Source organism: Poecilia reticulata, chromosome 20 (assembly GCF_904066995.2).
Source record: "Poecilia reticulata chromosome 20, P_reticulata-male-v2, whole genome shotgun sequence".
NCBI classification, from domain to species: Eukaryota; Metazoa; Chordata; class Actinopteri; order Cyprinodontiformes; family Poeciliidae; genus Poecilia; species Poecilia reticulata.
The window spans coordinates 14,402,729-14,415,553 of record NC_088849.1 but is presented as its reverse complement, the minus strand read 5'-3'; the positions used below and the strand labels follow the sequence as shown (position 1 = coordinate 14,415,553).

The window sequence follows — 12,825 nt, the reverse complement described above, 5'->3', positions numbered from 1 at the left end:
TATCTATCTATCTATCTATCTATCTATCTATCTATCTATCTATCTATCTATCTATCTATCTATCTATCTATCTATCTATCTATCTATCTATCTATCTATCTATCTATCTATCTATTCTGAGGCAAACATGTGGGGGACAGTTGGACAAAGTGTGAGGGCAGATGTCAGTCACAGTGAACTTTTTAGTGTGAGAGGCAATAGACCACTTTACAGCCCCATTCTATTGTCATTCATTTGCTCCAGGCAGAGCTTCTTCATTTTACTGAGAGCATCCAGGCTACGAGACAAGAGACCAGAGATGGAGTAGCGAAAATGTATCTGTTTTTAATTCTACCTTTTATTTGCATCATGATGCCATTTTTCTCCTGTGGAGCTTTACCACAAGAGATTGTTCAATGTGTGGAAGGGTTTTGTTTTATTTATTTATTTATTTATTTATTTATTTATTTATTTTAGCTGGAGTTCAATTGCAAGTTTGGACAAAAAATATCAGTAATAATACTTCATAATTAATATAACATGTGTAATTCAGATATTTGTCTCTATAATTTTCTGTACAGCTTAAATAAACTAAAATATGCTGTATATATATATTTTTTAATTAACCAAGAATCCTATTTCTTTTTCATGCAATCATTTATTTTCACAAATGAAGAAAACGGTAAAGCTTGAAAAGGGGACCAGTGTTGTTGGTTTGCTTTTGTTTGCGTTGCAGTCTTCTTGTAAAAAAAAATAAAAAAATGTATAGCTATATGAAAGAGGTAAATATAATTTACATTGAATGTAAGAAAACAAAAACAGGAATGTAACACACATTTTATAATAATAATAATAATAACACCTAGCGCGACTAAACCAGGCTATTGTAGAGTGATAGCTTTAAGCCACATAATAACATTTATACATTACATAAATAGATGCCATACCATTTAAATAATTGTGTTTGGATTTAAATAAGGCTGTACAATAACCATCCATGTCCCCTCTTTTTCTTAGTTGTCTAGTTCCAGGGTCTATAATCAGAGTTTAAAACTGTTAACCCGGTATAATTGGGAAATCTTTGCCCTGCTGGTTTCTTCTGTGCTTTTTGGATTTCCTTCGCTGGGAGCCCAGAGTGGTCTTCCAGTCCAGTTTCCGAAGAAGAAACAGTGAGAGTGTCGATTGGTCTCTCTAAAGGAAGAGAAGGCAATACATTGTATTTACAAATATATCCCTAATTTCCACATTTAATAAAGAAAAATAAAAAAAACAAGCAGGTTATAGAAATTAAAAAATACGCTAAAAAGATCTCGTTACTGCCACAACATAGACTGAAACTTTGTCTCATTTTAATTCAAATCTTTATGCTTCTGAGGTTTACCTTTTTTTCTTTAGCTACATTTGTTAGCCTAAATATGAACGAAAACAAAATAAGCAAACCAATTTGCAAATAAAAATATTCTTACTTTTGTGGATTGTCTCGTGATATTTCAGCTCCTGCTCCTCCTGAAAAGCAGCCCCGCACAGCTCGCACTGGAACGGCTTGTCCCTGGCGTGGGTCCGGCGGACGTGGCTATCGTGGGCGGCGTGGGAGGCGAAGGCCTTCCCGCAATGCTTGCATTTGAAGGGCCTCTCTCCGGAGTGCTGGCGAATGTGCGTGCGCAGGATACTGGAGGCAGTAAAGGCCTATAAGATAGAAGTTATATTTATTTATTTTTTTTAAATAATGAAAAAAAAAAAACTATGTTTTTATAACCAACACGCACGTGAAAAGATTTACAACAAATGTATTTCCTGCTGTGAGTTCAGAAAAAGAGTTGGGAAACGAAACGAAAAAAGAGAGCGCATTCAAAAGGAAACAACTTGCTTCATCGCACGACCGTAAATAAAAAGCCTCTGTAACGTCGCGGGACAAAAGTCTGTGTGGAACATCTGGCGATAATTGGCTTGGAAGTGGAGCGTGCCTTTCGCGAGGAACAATGAACAAGGGCGCGTGCCGAAAGCACCGTGAAACCAGGAGACCAAAAGGTTTCAAGCACGGAGCTGGTCGGAGAAACCCGAGGAGAACTTAAAAATACTTTGCGAGTATTTTCTCAAATACAAAGTATTTATGAGTATTTATTTATATTTATTTTTTATTGTTGTAAAGTCTCTGTTTAACTGACATAGCTTATGCCTGGACCAAGGTATAGGTATATATAAATATAAGTCATTTATTTTTATCTTGCTTCTGTATTAAAATCTAACAAAATGCCATATTATACCATTTCTAAACTCTTCAATATATTATTGTAGATTAAAAAACGACATCATACTTCAGGGTGAAAACTAAATGCAATGTTTTATTTTTTTATAAGTGTAGCATTGTGTTTGCATTGTAAATCTTTATTTTCCCTTCATTCTTCTACACCCCATAAAACGGAAATCTAGTTGATATAGGCTTTTAAATGAGTTGGCATATACTTTGCATACTTGTATATGGAAAAAAAACGTGTGGAAATGTGTAAGAAAAAGTTGAAGCTGGTTTGAGTGACTGAGAAAATGCAACTGTTATAATAAAGAAGGGGGAGTAAAAACATGTAGACTTACAAATTCTGAAAAGCACAGATCCCAAACAAAATCACAAATAATGAAAAAGAAGGAGAAACACTAGTTAGATTAGACCAATATCTAATTTTAATTAAAATAACTGGTATGGAGTTAATGAATCACAGCAGTATAACAAATAATTAAGGATAGTAACATCATTTATTTACAAATATGGGTACAATCACACCATGGAGACATATAGGCCTTTAAAGTAAATAATTTACTTACAGTTACAGTTATGCACGTGGATTAGCTTGTTCATTTATGCCAATCTTTTGAATATTCTCTTTTTGGCCTAATTTTTTATGTTTTATTTTTTGCACAAAACCCACAGCTGCAATCTGAAAGAATGCTTAGGGTAAACTCTTTAATATTTCTGCGCTTTTGAACGTTGAGATATTAGTCAAATATATCAACCTGTTTATTTTTTTTTACCTTAAGCCAATAAACTGAATTGGCCTCATCTTACCTTGTTGCAGTAGACACACTTGTACGGTCGCTCTCCGGAGTGGACCCGCATATGTTTGTTAAGACTGGAGGACTGGGAGAAACTCTTCCCACACACGGAGCACTGCATATGAGACATTCAGTACATTTAATACACTTTACCAGAACAAAAAGAGAGAGAAAATGGCTGAAGTTATTTTAGTGAATATTATAATGTGCCAGGAATAGTTTCACTTTGCTGCTTCATTTATTACCACCAATCATTCAAATTGCTTAGTTTGGTTAAATTCGTTTTTATTTCACCAAATAATATGAGAATGAAATTTATCATGTATTCATTGGCCAAAGTAATCCACGTTATAATAAACCATAATAAAAAAAAAAAAAGCTGGCATATGCTGCCTCGCTGACTCTTGGGAGCTGTTCTTTCAGCACCGATGGCTCAAAAACCGTAGCTAAATGCGAGCCCACAGTGTTTGAATTCACTCTACCTTGTGAGGTCTGTGTTTTTCGTGCACATGCAGGATGTGGATCCTCAGCCTGTCCCTCTTCTCGAAGGATCTGTTGCATAGGTGACAGGGAAACTTCCTGTCCCCCTGGTCGACGCAGCGTGTATATTTCAGGTGTTTGTCTCTGTAATATTTATATGCGAACACCTTCCCACATCTGTCGCACTTGAAGCCCTCCCCTGAATCTGCAGGATGTAGAATTTATTTCAGCGGTTTGGAATGCAGGCCAAGTGAACACAGAAAAGGTCTGGAGAAGCTGTAGATTTAGACCTTCAGTTGGAGAAGCACTGTTGTTGTTGTTCTCCTCTCTGGGGTCCTTCAGTGTGAGTGGGATCCCAAGAAACTGTGTGTAACAGTCTCCGTACCACACCAGAAGCTCCTGGCCTGGTGTGACCTCCTTGCAGGCCTCGTAGAAGATCTGACCCTGGAGCTGCACTGCGATCAGGTTCTGCTCCTCAGGAAACCGAGCGCACTTCACCAAAGACATCCAGTTTCCAGAAGCGCCTCTGCCGTCCACAAAGTGACTCAGCCGACCGTTCTCAAACACCTGGAGGAGAGCAGAGGACGATGTTAATGTCAAACATGACGCAGCAGTTGATTGCAGTATGTCATTTTTGAAAATATAACAGCATCACCTCCCACATTAGAGTGTTGTCGTCATATGTTTTTATCTCACTGGTGTTCACGAGTTTTCCTTGGAAAGGTCCGAAACGCGAGCCTTTGGGAATGCTGACCTTATCTGTGAAAACTCCACAGTGGTAAGTGTGTCCCCACGCAGCCTGGAGGACAATCAGTCCTGCAACACAGAACCGGTGTTCAAAACGCCTTATAGCGCACGTTTAGGAAATATAAAAGATGGTTCCATCTTACCCTCTGGGAGCTCAAGGGCTTCTTTGTCCAGTAGAGAAATGGAGGGATCAGAAGCTGAGAGGATAAAAACAAAAGGAAAAGCAGGAAAAGACAATGAATGGATGGATGGATGGATATTTATAAAAATAGAATATATTTTATAGTATTTTATATTTATCTATTTTGTATGAGGGATTGCGAAAATAATTTGTATTATCGGTTTACTTATTTGCTTTTATGTGTTGATGTTTGTGTTTATTGTATTTATTCCAGTTTTATTTAAGCTAACAAATAAGTGACCAAATATACACTTGGCAGATTTCTTATGTGTTGAATTATGGCATGAAATAATGAAATTACATAAATAATAACATCTTAAAATATTAAAAAAAACTTTTTGTTCAGTAACTTACATGTTTATTTACGTAATTGCAAATTTAATAAATCGTCCTCTCATATACACAATGATGAATTTCAATTATATATTTTTATTACGGTTTCATTAAAGCAAATATTTAATTGTTTATTAAATAAATTACTGACAAATTCATCATTTTAATGTATAGATAGAAATAAGATTTTTGTTTTAACTGTCGCCTAAATGAATACATGGCAAAAACGCGTTTATTGGATTGTGGCCCATAGGGCCCCTCAACGGGGGGTTGTTTCTAATCTTTCTGTCAATTAAAATTGTGCATTAAGTAGAAATTGTACCGAAAATTCAAAAGCGCCTCACCTAAGTTTTCCTGCAACGTCAGTCCCGATATAGCGTGGCCCCCGCTGCTCTGCTGGCCCCCAGAGTAACCATAAAGCACCATGAACAAGTCCTCCTCGCTGAAGTTAAAGGATGTGGCCCTTTTCTCCGGAGACAGGTCGACAGTGCTCGGCCGAAACAAGCTCTCCTTGGGCGGTGTGTTGTTGGAGGACTTGGCGGATGGAGACGGGACGCTGGACGGGTTGCTGAAGTCCGACGACAGCGGACCGGCGGCGTGCTCCGTCACCACCGCGGCCAGCTCCTCCGGCCTCGGGTGCAGCACGTGTCCGGGAAACATCTGGCTAGTGTACGGCAAGCCCGACGCGTTGTGACCGAGGAACGGAGCCGTGCCTCCGTGAAACCCGAGGGGAAGAGACGCCCGGGGGTCCGACACCAGTCGACCGAGCGACTTGAGCGGGTGGAGGAGGGTGTGTGTCCGGGGGAAGAAGTCCACGTAGGGATAGGGGCTGGGGAAGAATCCCCGGACGGGACTTCCCTTCAGCATCTCGGCTTGGTAGCTTTTCTCCTTCAACATTGCGGGGACGCTGGAGACGGACACTGACATGAGAGCACGGAGCGTGAAGGTTCAAACAGGGACGGATTCTTCAGAGGAAGAGAAAGAGGAAAAGAGGTGAGTGTTACAGTTTAATGCGTTTAATCAATCGAAAAAAGACAGGAGCGTGAGCATATCTGGGCATGCTTCCGTTGCATTTGTTCACATACATCACATCTTTTCTTATCTTATTCATGCATGTTGGGTAAATTGCAGGATTCCTTTGTTTGTAATGAAGTAATCCGTTTGAATTCGTTTATAAGCAAAGAAGAGGGAACGTATTAAATAGGCTTTATTATCTGCCCCCTTATCTAAAAAGTGTATCCGTCTCTTCACCAGACCATCCAAGTTAAGTTTTTGAAGATTTCATTTTAAACTCTGCTCTGCGGGGGATTGCCTGTCTGGAATTCACAATTAACTATTTTTAGTTAAATTGACTAAGAAAGGACCAAAAATTTCTGCCTGTAAAAGTCTGGAATTTGATTTGAATTCCAGGTTTCAGGGAGTGTGGGGAAAAACAAAAGGTAAGGAAATATGTTTGGATTTCTAGACTTTTATTTTCTTTGTTTGAAATTCGTTCGATTTATTGTTTTGTTTTGTTGTTGTTGTTTTTTTTTTTTTGCATTTTATATTCAAAGCCTTGCAAGTATCCTCCATTCAATCATATTTAGCTTGTGTATTTTCACTAGTTTAATGGGCAAAAAGAGGACACAGCACTCTGGGAATGTGGTCTGAAAAAGTGGAGAAAATTTTGAGAGAACGTTTGAAGACAGCCGTTCAAAAAAAAAAAAAAAAGAAAAAAAAAAGACGGGCAGCCGATTTTGCAATATTTCCAGCTGAGAGGTCACACACGTCACACAACTAAACAGTAGTGAGGAGGCCATGAAGGAACCAGTCCCCCCAGCCTGCCAGTAAATAGAGAGACAAACCAGGGTCATGACACCAATCAGAGAACAGTCGGTCGTAGCAGAGGTCAGCATTAATGAAGCATTTAATGGACCTTAACGTTTCCCGACCAGTAATTTACTGAACAGTGGGGAGAGGGTCCAGAGAAGGGCTGGAGATGGCGTGCGTCATGCTCCGTGCGCAAATCGTAATTTTGGGAAACAACAACAACAACAACAACAAAAAAAGATTTACACGATTAAAGAATTAAAGAAAGCAAGAGAGTCAGAAATACGTTTTCAAATATAATAGAAGAAAAGCTTACCAATCACAGCCGTTTCAGGAGGCGGTCGTATCCGTCATGCCATCAGAGCTGAGCTTCGCAAACCTAAATCTGGACGCGTCTCTGGTCATCTGAGGGCACCTATCGTGTCCAGGGTCCGCTGAAGATGCTTCACGGCGTCTTCCTCTTCCCCATTGGCTGAGGAATCCGCTCAGCCTCATGCATCTCAATTAATCTGCGCAGGACAGCCCACCAAGTTAGCCTATACACGATTGCACACATTCTTTAATTCCACGGTTAGAGAGATTTTCTCCAAACCTTTCTATGAACAAACTCACACCTGCCCAAATGAAACAAAACAAATGCAAATGAGGTCTCAGAAAACTTCTTTTTTTTCAGGCGCAACACCTTTTTATTTCACGCACTCTGGTGTGCTTAGACGAAAGAACACGTCAGTATTCCACGGACCACTCAACGCAATAAAAACCTCTTTAAATTATTCACCCACCTGGCAGTTTACGTCCCTTTAGCATCGCAACCACACCCAGTGGTCTTTTCGTTTCCAACTTTTCTTTTCTCCGATTTGCATCCACCCGCGGGAGCCGTTTCGTGGTCGCCTCGGCAACCGACAATTTAAGTCATCTGAAGTCATTTTCTAGAATATATCCGCGCTGTAGGGAAGTGTAGTTGTGTGACTCCAATAAGCGATGACAGCGGGAGGTCACTCGGTTATTTCGGGGTTGATCAGGGATCATAACAACTCAATATTTATATTTGAGGTGGTTATGGGCTGGCTGCAACGAGACGCTATACTTTAAATATGCTGAGTCAATGCCAGCCCCTAATTAGAAAATACTACGTAAATGAGAATATCATCAAAAGTGTAATTTATATTACCAATTCAATTCGCGGAACGATCCCTATGAGTTATATCTATTCGTTACGCACCCATATTTCAAGTGGAACTGACAAGGTGTTGAGTATAACCCAAGTGATCCCACAACTGCAGATGACGTGGCTTCCCGTTATAGTCAGACTGTGAAAACTGGATTCCACGTGTTTTCTTCCGCTGCTTGGACTCTGACTTTAGATGAAAGTAAAAAAATAAAATAAAAAATACTTTCATCTAAAGGAATTTGGAGACTGACTATTGCTGTGGTCTCCACTGAACTCTTAAAACTGGCTTTACCTCGAGGCTGTAGTCATCAATCGTTCTTGTGCACTTTTTTTTCCTTCCACTCAACTTTCTTTAAAATGCTTGCAAACAGCAAAGTCAGTTTCATTTGCAGTAACCTTTTGTGTCTTTTCCTCCTTGTGGAGGGAGTCGGTAACTGTCTGCAGGACATCGTCAGTCTTCCCCATGATTATGTACATCATTTTACATCGTTCACTTTCTGGAGATCTCCCTTTATGCAGTGATTTAAGAGAATAAAATTGGGTAGAAATTTATCTATAAGCCTTTAAACCTTAGGGAGAGGTAGTCTAAAAGCAAAGCAAAAATGTTTATTTTTTTTTAAAGTTACTACCATCATGAAATAAAGGACGCAAACAGTTAAATTATGCATTAACAGAATTCTTTATTTACAAGGCAAATAGCATCAGCGAAGCCATATTAGTTCACAACTTGCATAACTGTGGTTTTACCTTCTCTTATATATCTAATTTTGCATAAAACACTCACACGCGCGCGCACACACACACTCACGCACGCAACACATGCTCACACACAAACACAACCATGGGATAACAAAGGTCAGATGGATGCAGGTATACAGTGCGACTCGCGGACGACGCAGAAAACAAAACGGAAACAAAAAAAAAACAGTGATCTTTCTTCAGAAGAATCCAGTATAGTACATATTGCTTCAGTATCTCTGTGTATCTTCTTTTCCATACAACAGTGAGGAGAGGACCGAGCCTCTCCCAACATAGAAGAGCAATGATCGTGGTTGTGTGGGGAAGGGAGTGACCGTGTTTTCAGCAGCGGAGGAGAGGTGAATAGTGGTGCACCCATTCAAATACTGTACAACCAGTCATTATACAAATTTATACAGACAGCAGTGTAATTTACAAGAACAGGACGAAATCTAAGGCAATATGCTAGGGTGTTTAGCATTTCAAAGGTTTGCATCTTAGCTCTAAGAAACCAGCAGACAATACAAAAAGGGTATTTAAAGTTCTGTAAAAGCAAACGTTAAAGAGAAGAAAATATAGTGTGTAGTTAAGTGGGTCCAAAGTCTGAATATGTGCACTTCCTCTGCACTTGGCTTCAGAAATTCTTTAAAAAAAAAAAAAAAGCACTGCTACCACATGGCTTTAAGTTCTTTTCAAAACGCTGACAATCTTTGGAAATTTGCAAAGGGCTCTGAATCCTTTTAAAAGCCTATTTGAGAAAATGGCTTTTAAAGGCTTTATTCTGCATGGGTGGATTTTTTACAATCAGATCAGCATATAATGGGGAAAAAAAAAAGAAAAAAAAAAAAGTATGATCTCCTGTAGACTGACGGCAAACACCCACAGGGCGAGCAGTGTGTGCGAGCAGCCTCTACACTTTTCAAATTATGTCTGGAAACGAGGAGGAAAACAAAAAAAAAAAAAAAAGCAGAAAAGACAACGGTGTGACGACGACGACAGGTTAGAAAAGAAAGAACAGTAGGTCTTCAATGACGATACATTCAGAGTGAATCTGGTTTATGACGAACATCTGCATTTAGATCCTGCTAAGTGACATCTTTAGGAATTTCATGTTTCATGTTTTTTTTTTTCCTTGTGTGGGCTGGCTAACTAAGAAGGTGAAAGAAATCCAATTGAAATGTGAGGAATCATTTGGCTTGATCAAAGTCTGTTCCTGGGTAAAATAGTTTATATAAAAGTTTTTTTTTTGAGGTTAGAGAGGATGATTTGCTGCAGATCTCAATTCCCTTTTGGGGAAATAGATCAGCACGTCATCAGCGAACACTTTTATACTTTAATTGCCTGAGGTCATAAAATATGGCTAAATGTCTGTCAGAGCAGGTGCAGTCTTAACTCTGACCTCTGCGATAGAAGAAAAGGCTGGAGGAAGAGAGGGCTCATTTCGATCACGAGGGGGGGAATAAACTACCTCCCCTCTGCAGGTCCCCTGCCCCCCTCAGATGGCTGCATAATTTATCAAGAACGCTGTGTGTGTGTGTGTGTGTGTGTGTGTGTAGACTTTTTCTTGGTACAAACTGCAATAAAAAACGGTGTTTAATACTGCATCCAAACGCAGAGCAAAAACGTGGTTTTTTTTTTTCTCCTTTCCAAATTCAGGAAACTGTACAAAAATTACAAAAACAAACAAACAGAAAAGGATTCTCAAGTAATTATTGCTTGTTTACATCACACCCGAACAGTTTGCACCTAGCAGCTTGTACGAAGCAGTTTTCACTCCAGACAACAAAGAAAGCACACTTTTTTTCTTCTTTTTTTTTCCTTTATAATTTTTAGTTAATGTATGGCTGTGAGGAGTTTTATTTTTTTTTTTTAAAACACTTTTTTTTGTGTTCTATGCTAAAAGGCAGAGAAGCAAGCCGTAATCTGTACACTGTATACACAGCACACCCACTAAGAACAACCTGCACCCCCGGTCCGAGTCGTACCAGAACATCAGAATGTCAGGACTTCACAGAACAACGATAAGAAAAAAAAAAAAAAAGCACATATAACTGCTCTGCTTTAAGAGAGGCAGTAGTGACCAGTAAGGAATAAAATAAATAGGAAAGAAAAGGTTGGTTTTTTTTCCACTCATCGGTATGTACAATTCATTTTGAACCATATTTGATTTTGACATCTTCTGAAACAGCTGGACCAAGATTATAATCCATAATTCAGGCGATTAGAAGAATCTTCTCAACCATTACTGTTAAAAAAAACAATAAAAAGTGCCTCTTTCACACTTTTAGGAATATCTTCTTGCTACAAGGATAAAGAATCATCTACAATAATTAAAATGAATCTATACAGAAAAATAAAACTTAATTTAATACACTATATAAACCTCTTGACTAAATTATTCTAATAGAATTCCACTCAAATCATTCTTCTGCAGTGTTTATCGAGATCAGTTTTCTCCTCCCTCCCTCCTCTGTCTTTAATCTACATATTAATTTTCATAACAAGAAAAAACAAACAAAGAAAAAAAACAATTATAAAATAAAATACAGCAAAAAGGCAAAAAAAAAACACAAAAAAAAACCCGACTGAGCTCCGTTCGTACTTGTGAACATGACCCGGGAGTCTCTGCTGCCGTTTGAAACCCACGAGGAAACGTCCCAAATGAGTGAAGAGAGAAGAACGACTCGGTTCTGCTCTGAGATGAGATTGTAGATGGCCGCTGTCCGCTGAGAGGAATACATTCAACACATCCACTGATGCCCCCTCTGCTCCCTGAAGTCAGTGTATCCCACCAGGAGGGCCCTACAGTAAGTCACACGACGGTGAATGCGGCTGGACGGGCAGGTAGGCTGGCCTTCTGCTCACTCCTGTGTCAGTCCGGGGCCCGACGGGTCAGTTGGGGTGAAAAGGGAGTGAGAGAGGGGGGGAAGGGACAAGGGGCTCAGGACACGGCCCGGCTGGTCCAAGGGGCAGTCGGTTACTTACGAGTTCGTGTTTTTGATTCTTAAAGGGCCGACGCGCTCCCTGCACCAGCTGATCGCTGAGGTTCGTGTTAAGAAGCTTCAAGGGGGTCAACAGAATTTCTGTGGAGGAAATGCAAATATTACTTTATGCACTTAAAGCAACCGTTCACGGAGTACCCGCAAATTTCATTAGGTCACACTTCAGCACTTGTGTACACAAAGTAGTTTAGGAAAATTCTTAAAATTTCCCAAATTCTAAAAATTTTCTTAGAATTTCACCTACTTAGAAAGTTTCTCACAAACCGCCTTAGGCTTTAAAAGACCTTCTAACGTGGCAAAATTGTAAGGAGTAGTGAAGAGAACTTTTCATGAGCATAAGAGTGCCTTAAACTTCTTGCAGTCTCAAGTGGACGCTCGGGGAGAGCGAGGCAGATGTCGCGGTCGGACGACGGGAATGCGATGAGGGGTGTGTCCTGTCAGCATACATCACTAACTAGGGCTGAGACGATTATGGAATGATTCGAGTACCTGTGTTTTTAAAATTCATCTTGGCAAGTTATCTGCTAGCTTCTTCTTTACTAGTTTAAGTAGCTACTACTGAAGGAGGGAAGCTTTATTCGATTAATCATCAGAATAATCAATTACTTGATTACTAAGATAATTGTTTACAATTATCAATGACAAGCTAGCCGTCATTGCTAAACAGCTAGCTTGTTTAGCAATGACCTTTTGTAGCTTGTCCTGCATGTGGAAGGTGAATGCTGGGAAACTAACAACCCAACATTTCTCCCACACAATTGTATAGACCATAACAGAGACATTTTAATAATACTTTGAATTAAACTACTGAAATTGTTTCTGATTCATTTTTTTGTTGTTTTAAACGCAGCCGCATTACATTTAAAATGTAGTCAAGCACAGCAGCTAAAAGCTCAACATGTCAGCTAGAAATGACAAAGAACCGGTTTCTTTAGCGCAAAGCCCGTCATAAAAAATGTGCTATGATAAATTCCTTCTAACAAATCTTGAGAAAAAAAACAAAAAAACAAAACAAAACTGAATTAAAGCAAAGTACACATCATTTAACACATTTTATGGAAAACGCAGATGCATTTAAGAGTGTTTAAAGAATTAAATTTTTATTACTAAATGTAAACCTCTCAGCATTGAACTTGTCTAACTATAGGAATTACAAAGCATGTTGGAGGAACATCGTCAAGCGTAAAACCCATAGGAGAAAAACACAAATGCATGCACTAATGGCTCAACAGTAAATAATTGAAATAATCTAAGTGCCAATATTTTTTCTTCTACAAACCCGGAGGCGAGGTAAGTCCAGTGACGGACACGCTGCTATGTTACAACATTCTGGACAGCAG

General features: G+C 39.2%; 2 protein-coding genes across 7 annotated transcripts in view; both read right to left on the bottom strand.

The window, feature by feature from the left end:
- Positions 1–468: 468 nt before the first annotated feature.
- prdm14 (PR domain containing 14) lies at positions 469–8,313 on the bottom strand. The gene is made up of 9 exons (XM_081602000.1): positions 6,891–8,313; positions 5,110–5,730; positions 4,395–4,448; positions 4,160–4,320; positions 3,795–4,071; positions 3,507–3,709; positions 3,038–3,139; positions 1,446–1,665; positions 469–1,170 (listed from the first exon to the last, which is right to left on the bottom strand). Exons 2-9 carry the CDS (start codon positions 5,690–5,692, stop codon positions 1,001–1,003), a joined length of 1,770 nt encoding a protein of 589 aa, XP_081458126.1. The 5' UTR covers positions 5,693–5,730; positions 6,891–8,313; the 3' UTR covers positions 469–1,000.
- Positions 8,314–8,405: 92 nt separating this feature from the next.
- ncoa2 (nuclear receptor coactivator 2) overlaps positions 8,406–12,825 on the bottom strand; it is a 74,255-nt gene continuing 69,835 nt past the window's right edge. For all 6 annotated transcript variants that reach the window (XM_017301950.2, XM_008396349.3, XM_017301952.2 and 3 more), the window contains one exon: positions 8,406–11,566. In XM_017301950.2, the coding sequence (XP_017157439.2) occupies positions 11,555–11,566 (12 nt within the window). In that variant the 3' untranslated portion in view covers positions 8,406–11,554. The remainder of the gene's footprint in view (positions 11,567–12,825) is intronic.

Bases quoted from the DNA above. Each gene is read 5' to 3' on its own strand.
- prdm14 (XM_081602000.1), bottom strand. From the start codon at position 5,692: ATGTCAGTGTCCGTCTCCAGCGTCCCCGCAATGTTGAAGGAGAAAAGC. The intron at 4,449-5,109 runs GTGAGGCGCTTT...TTATCCTCTCAG, and splicing joins GACGTTGCAGGAAAACTTAG to CTTCTGATCCCTCCATTTCT. The intron at 4,321-4,394 runs GTAAGATGGAAC...TCTGTGTTGCAG, and splicing joins AGCCCTTGAGCTCCCAGAGG to GACTGATTGTCCTCCAGGCT.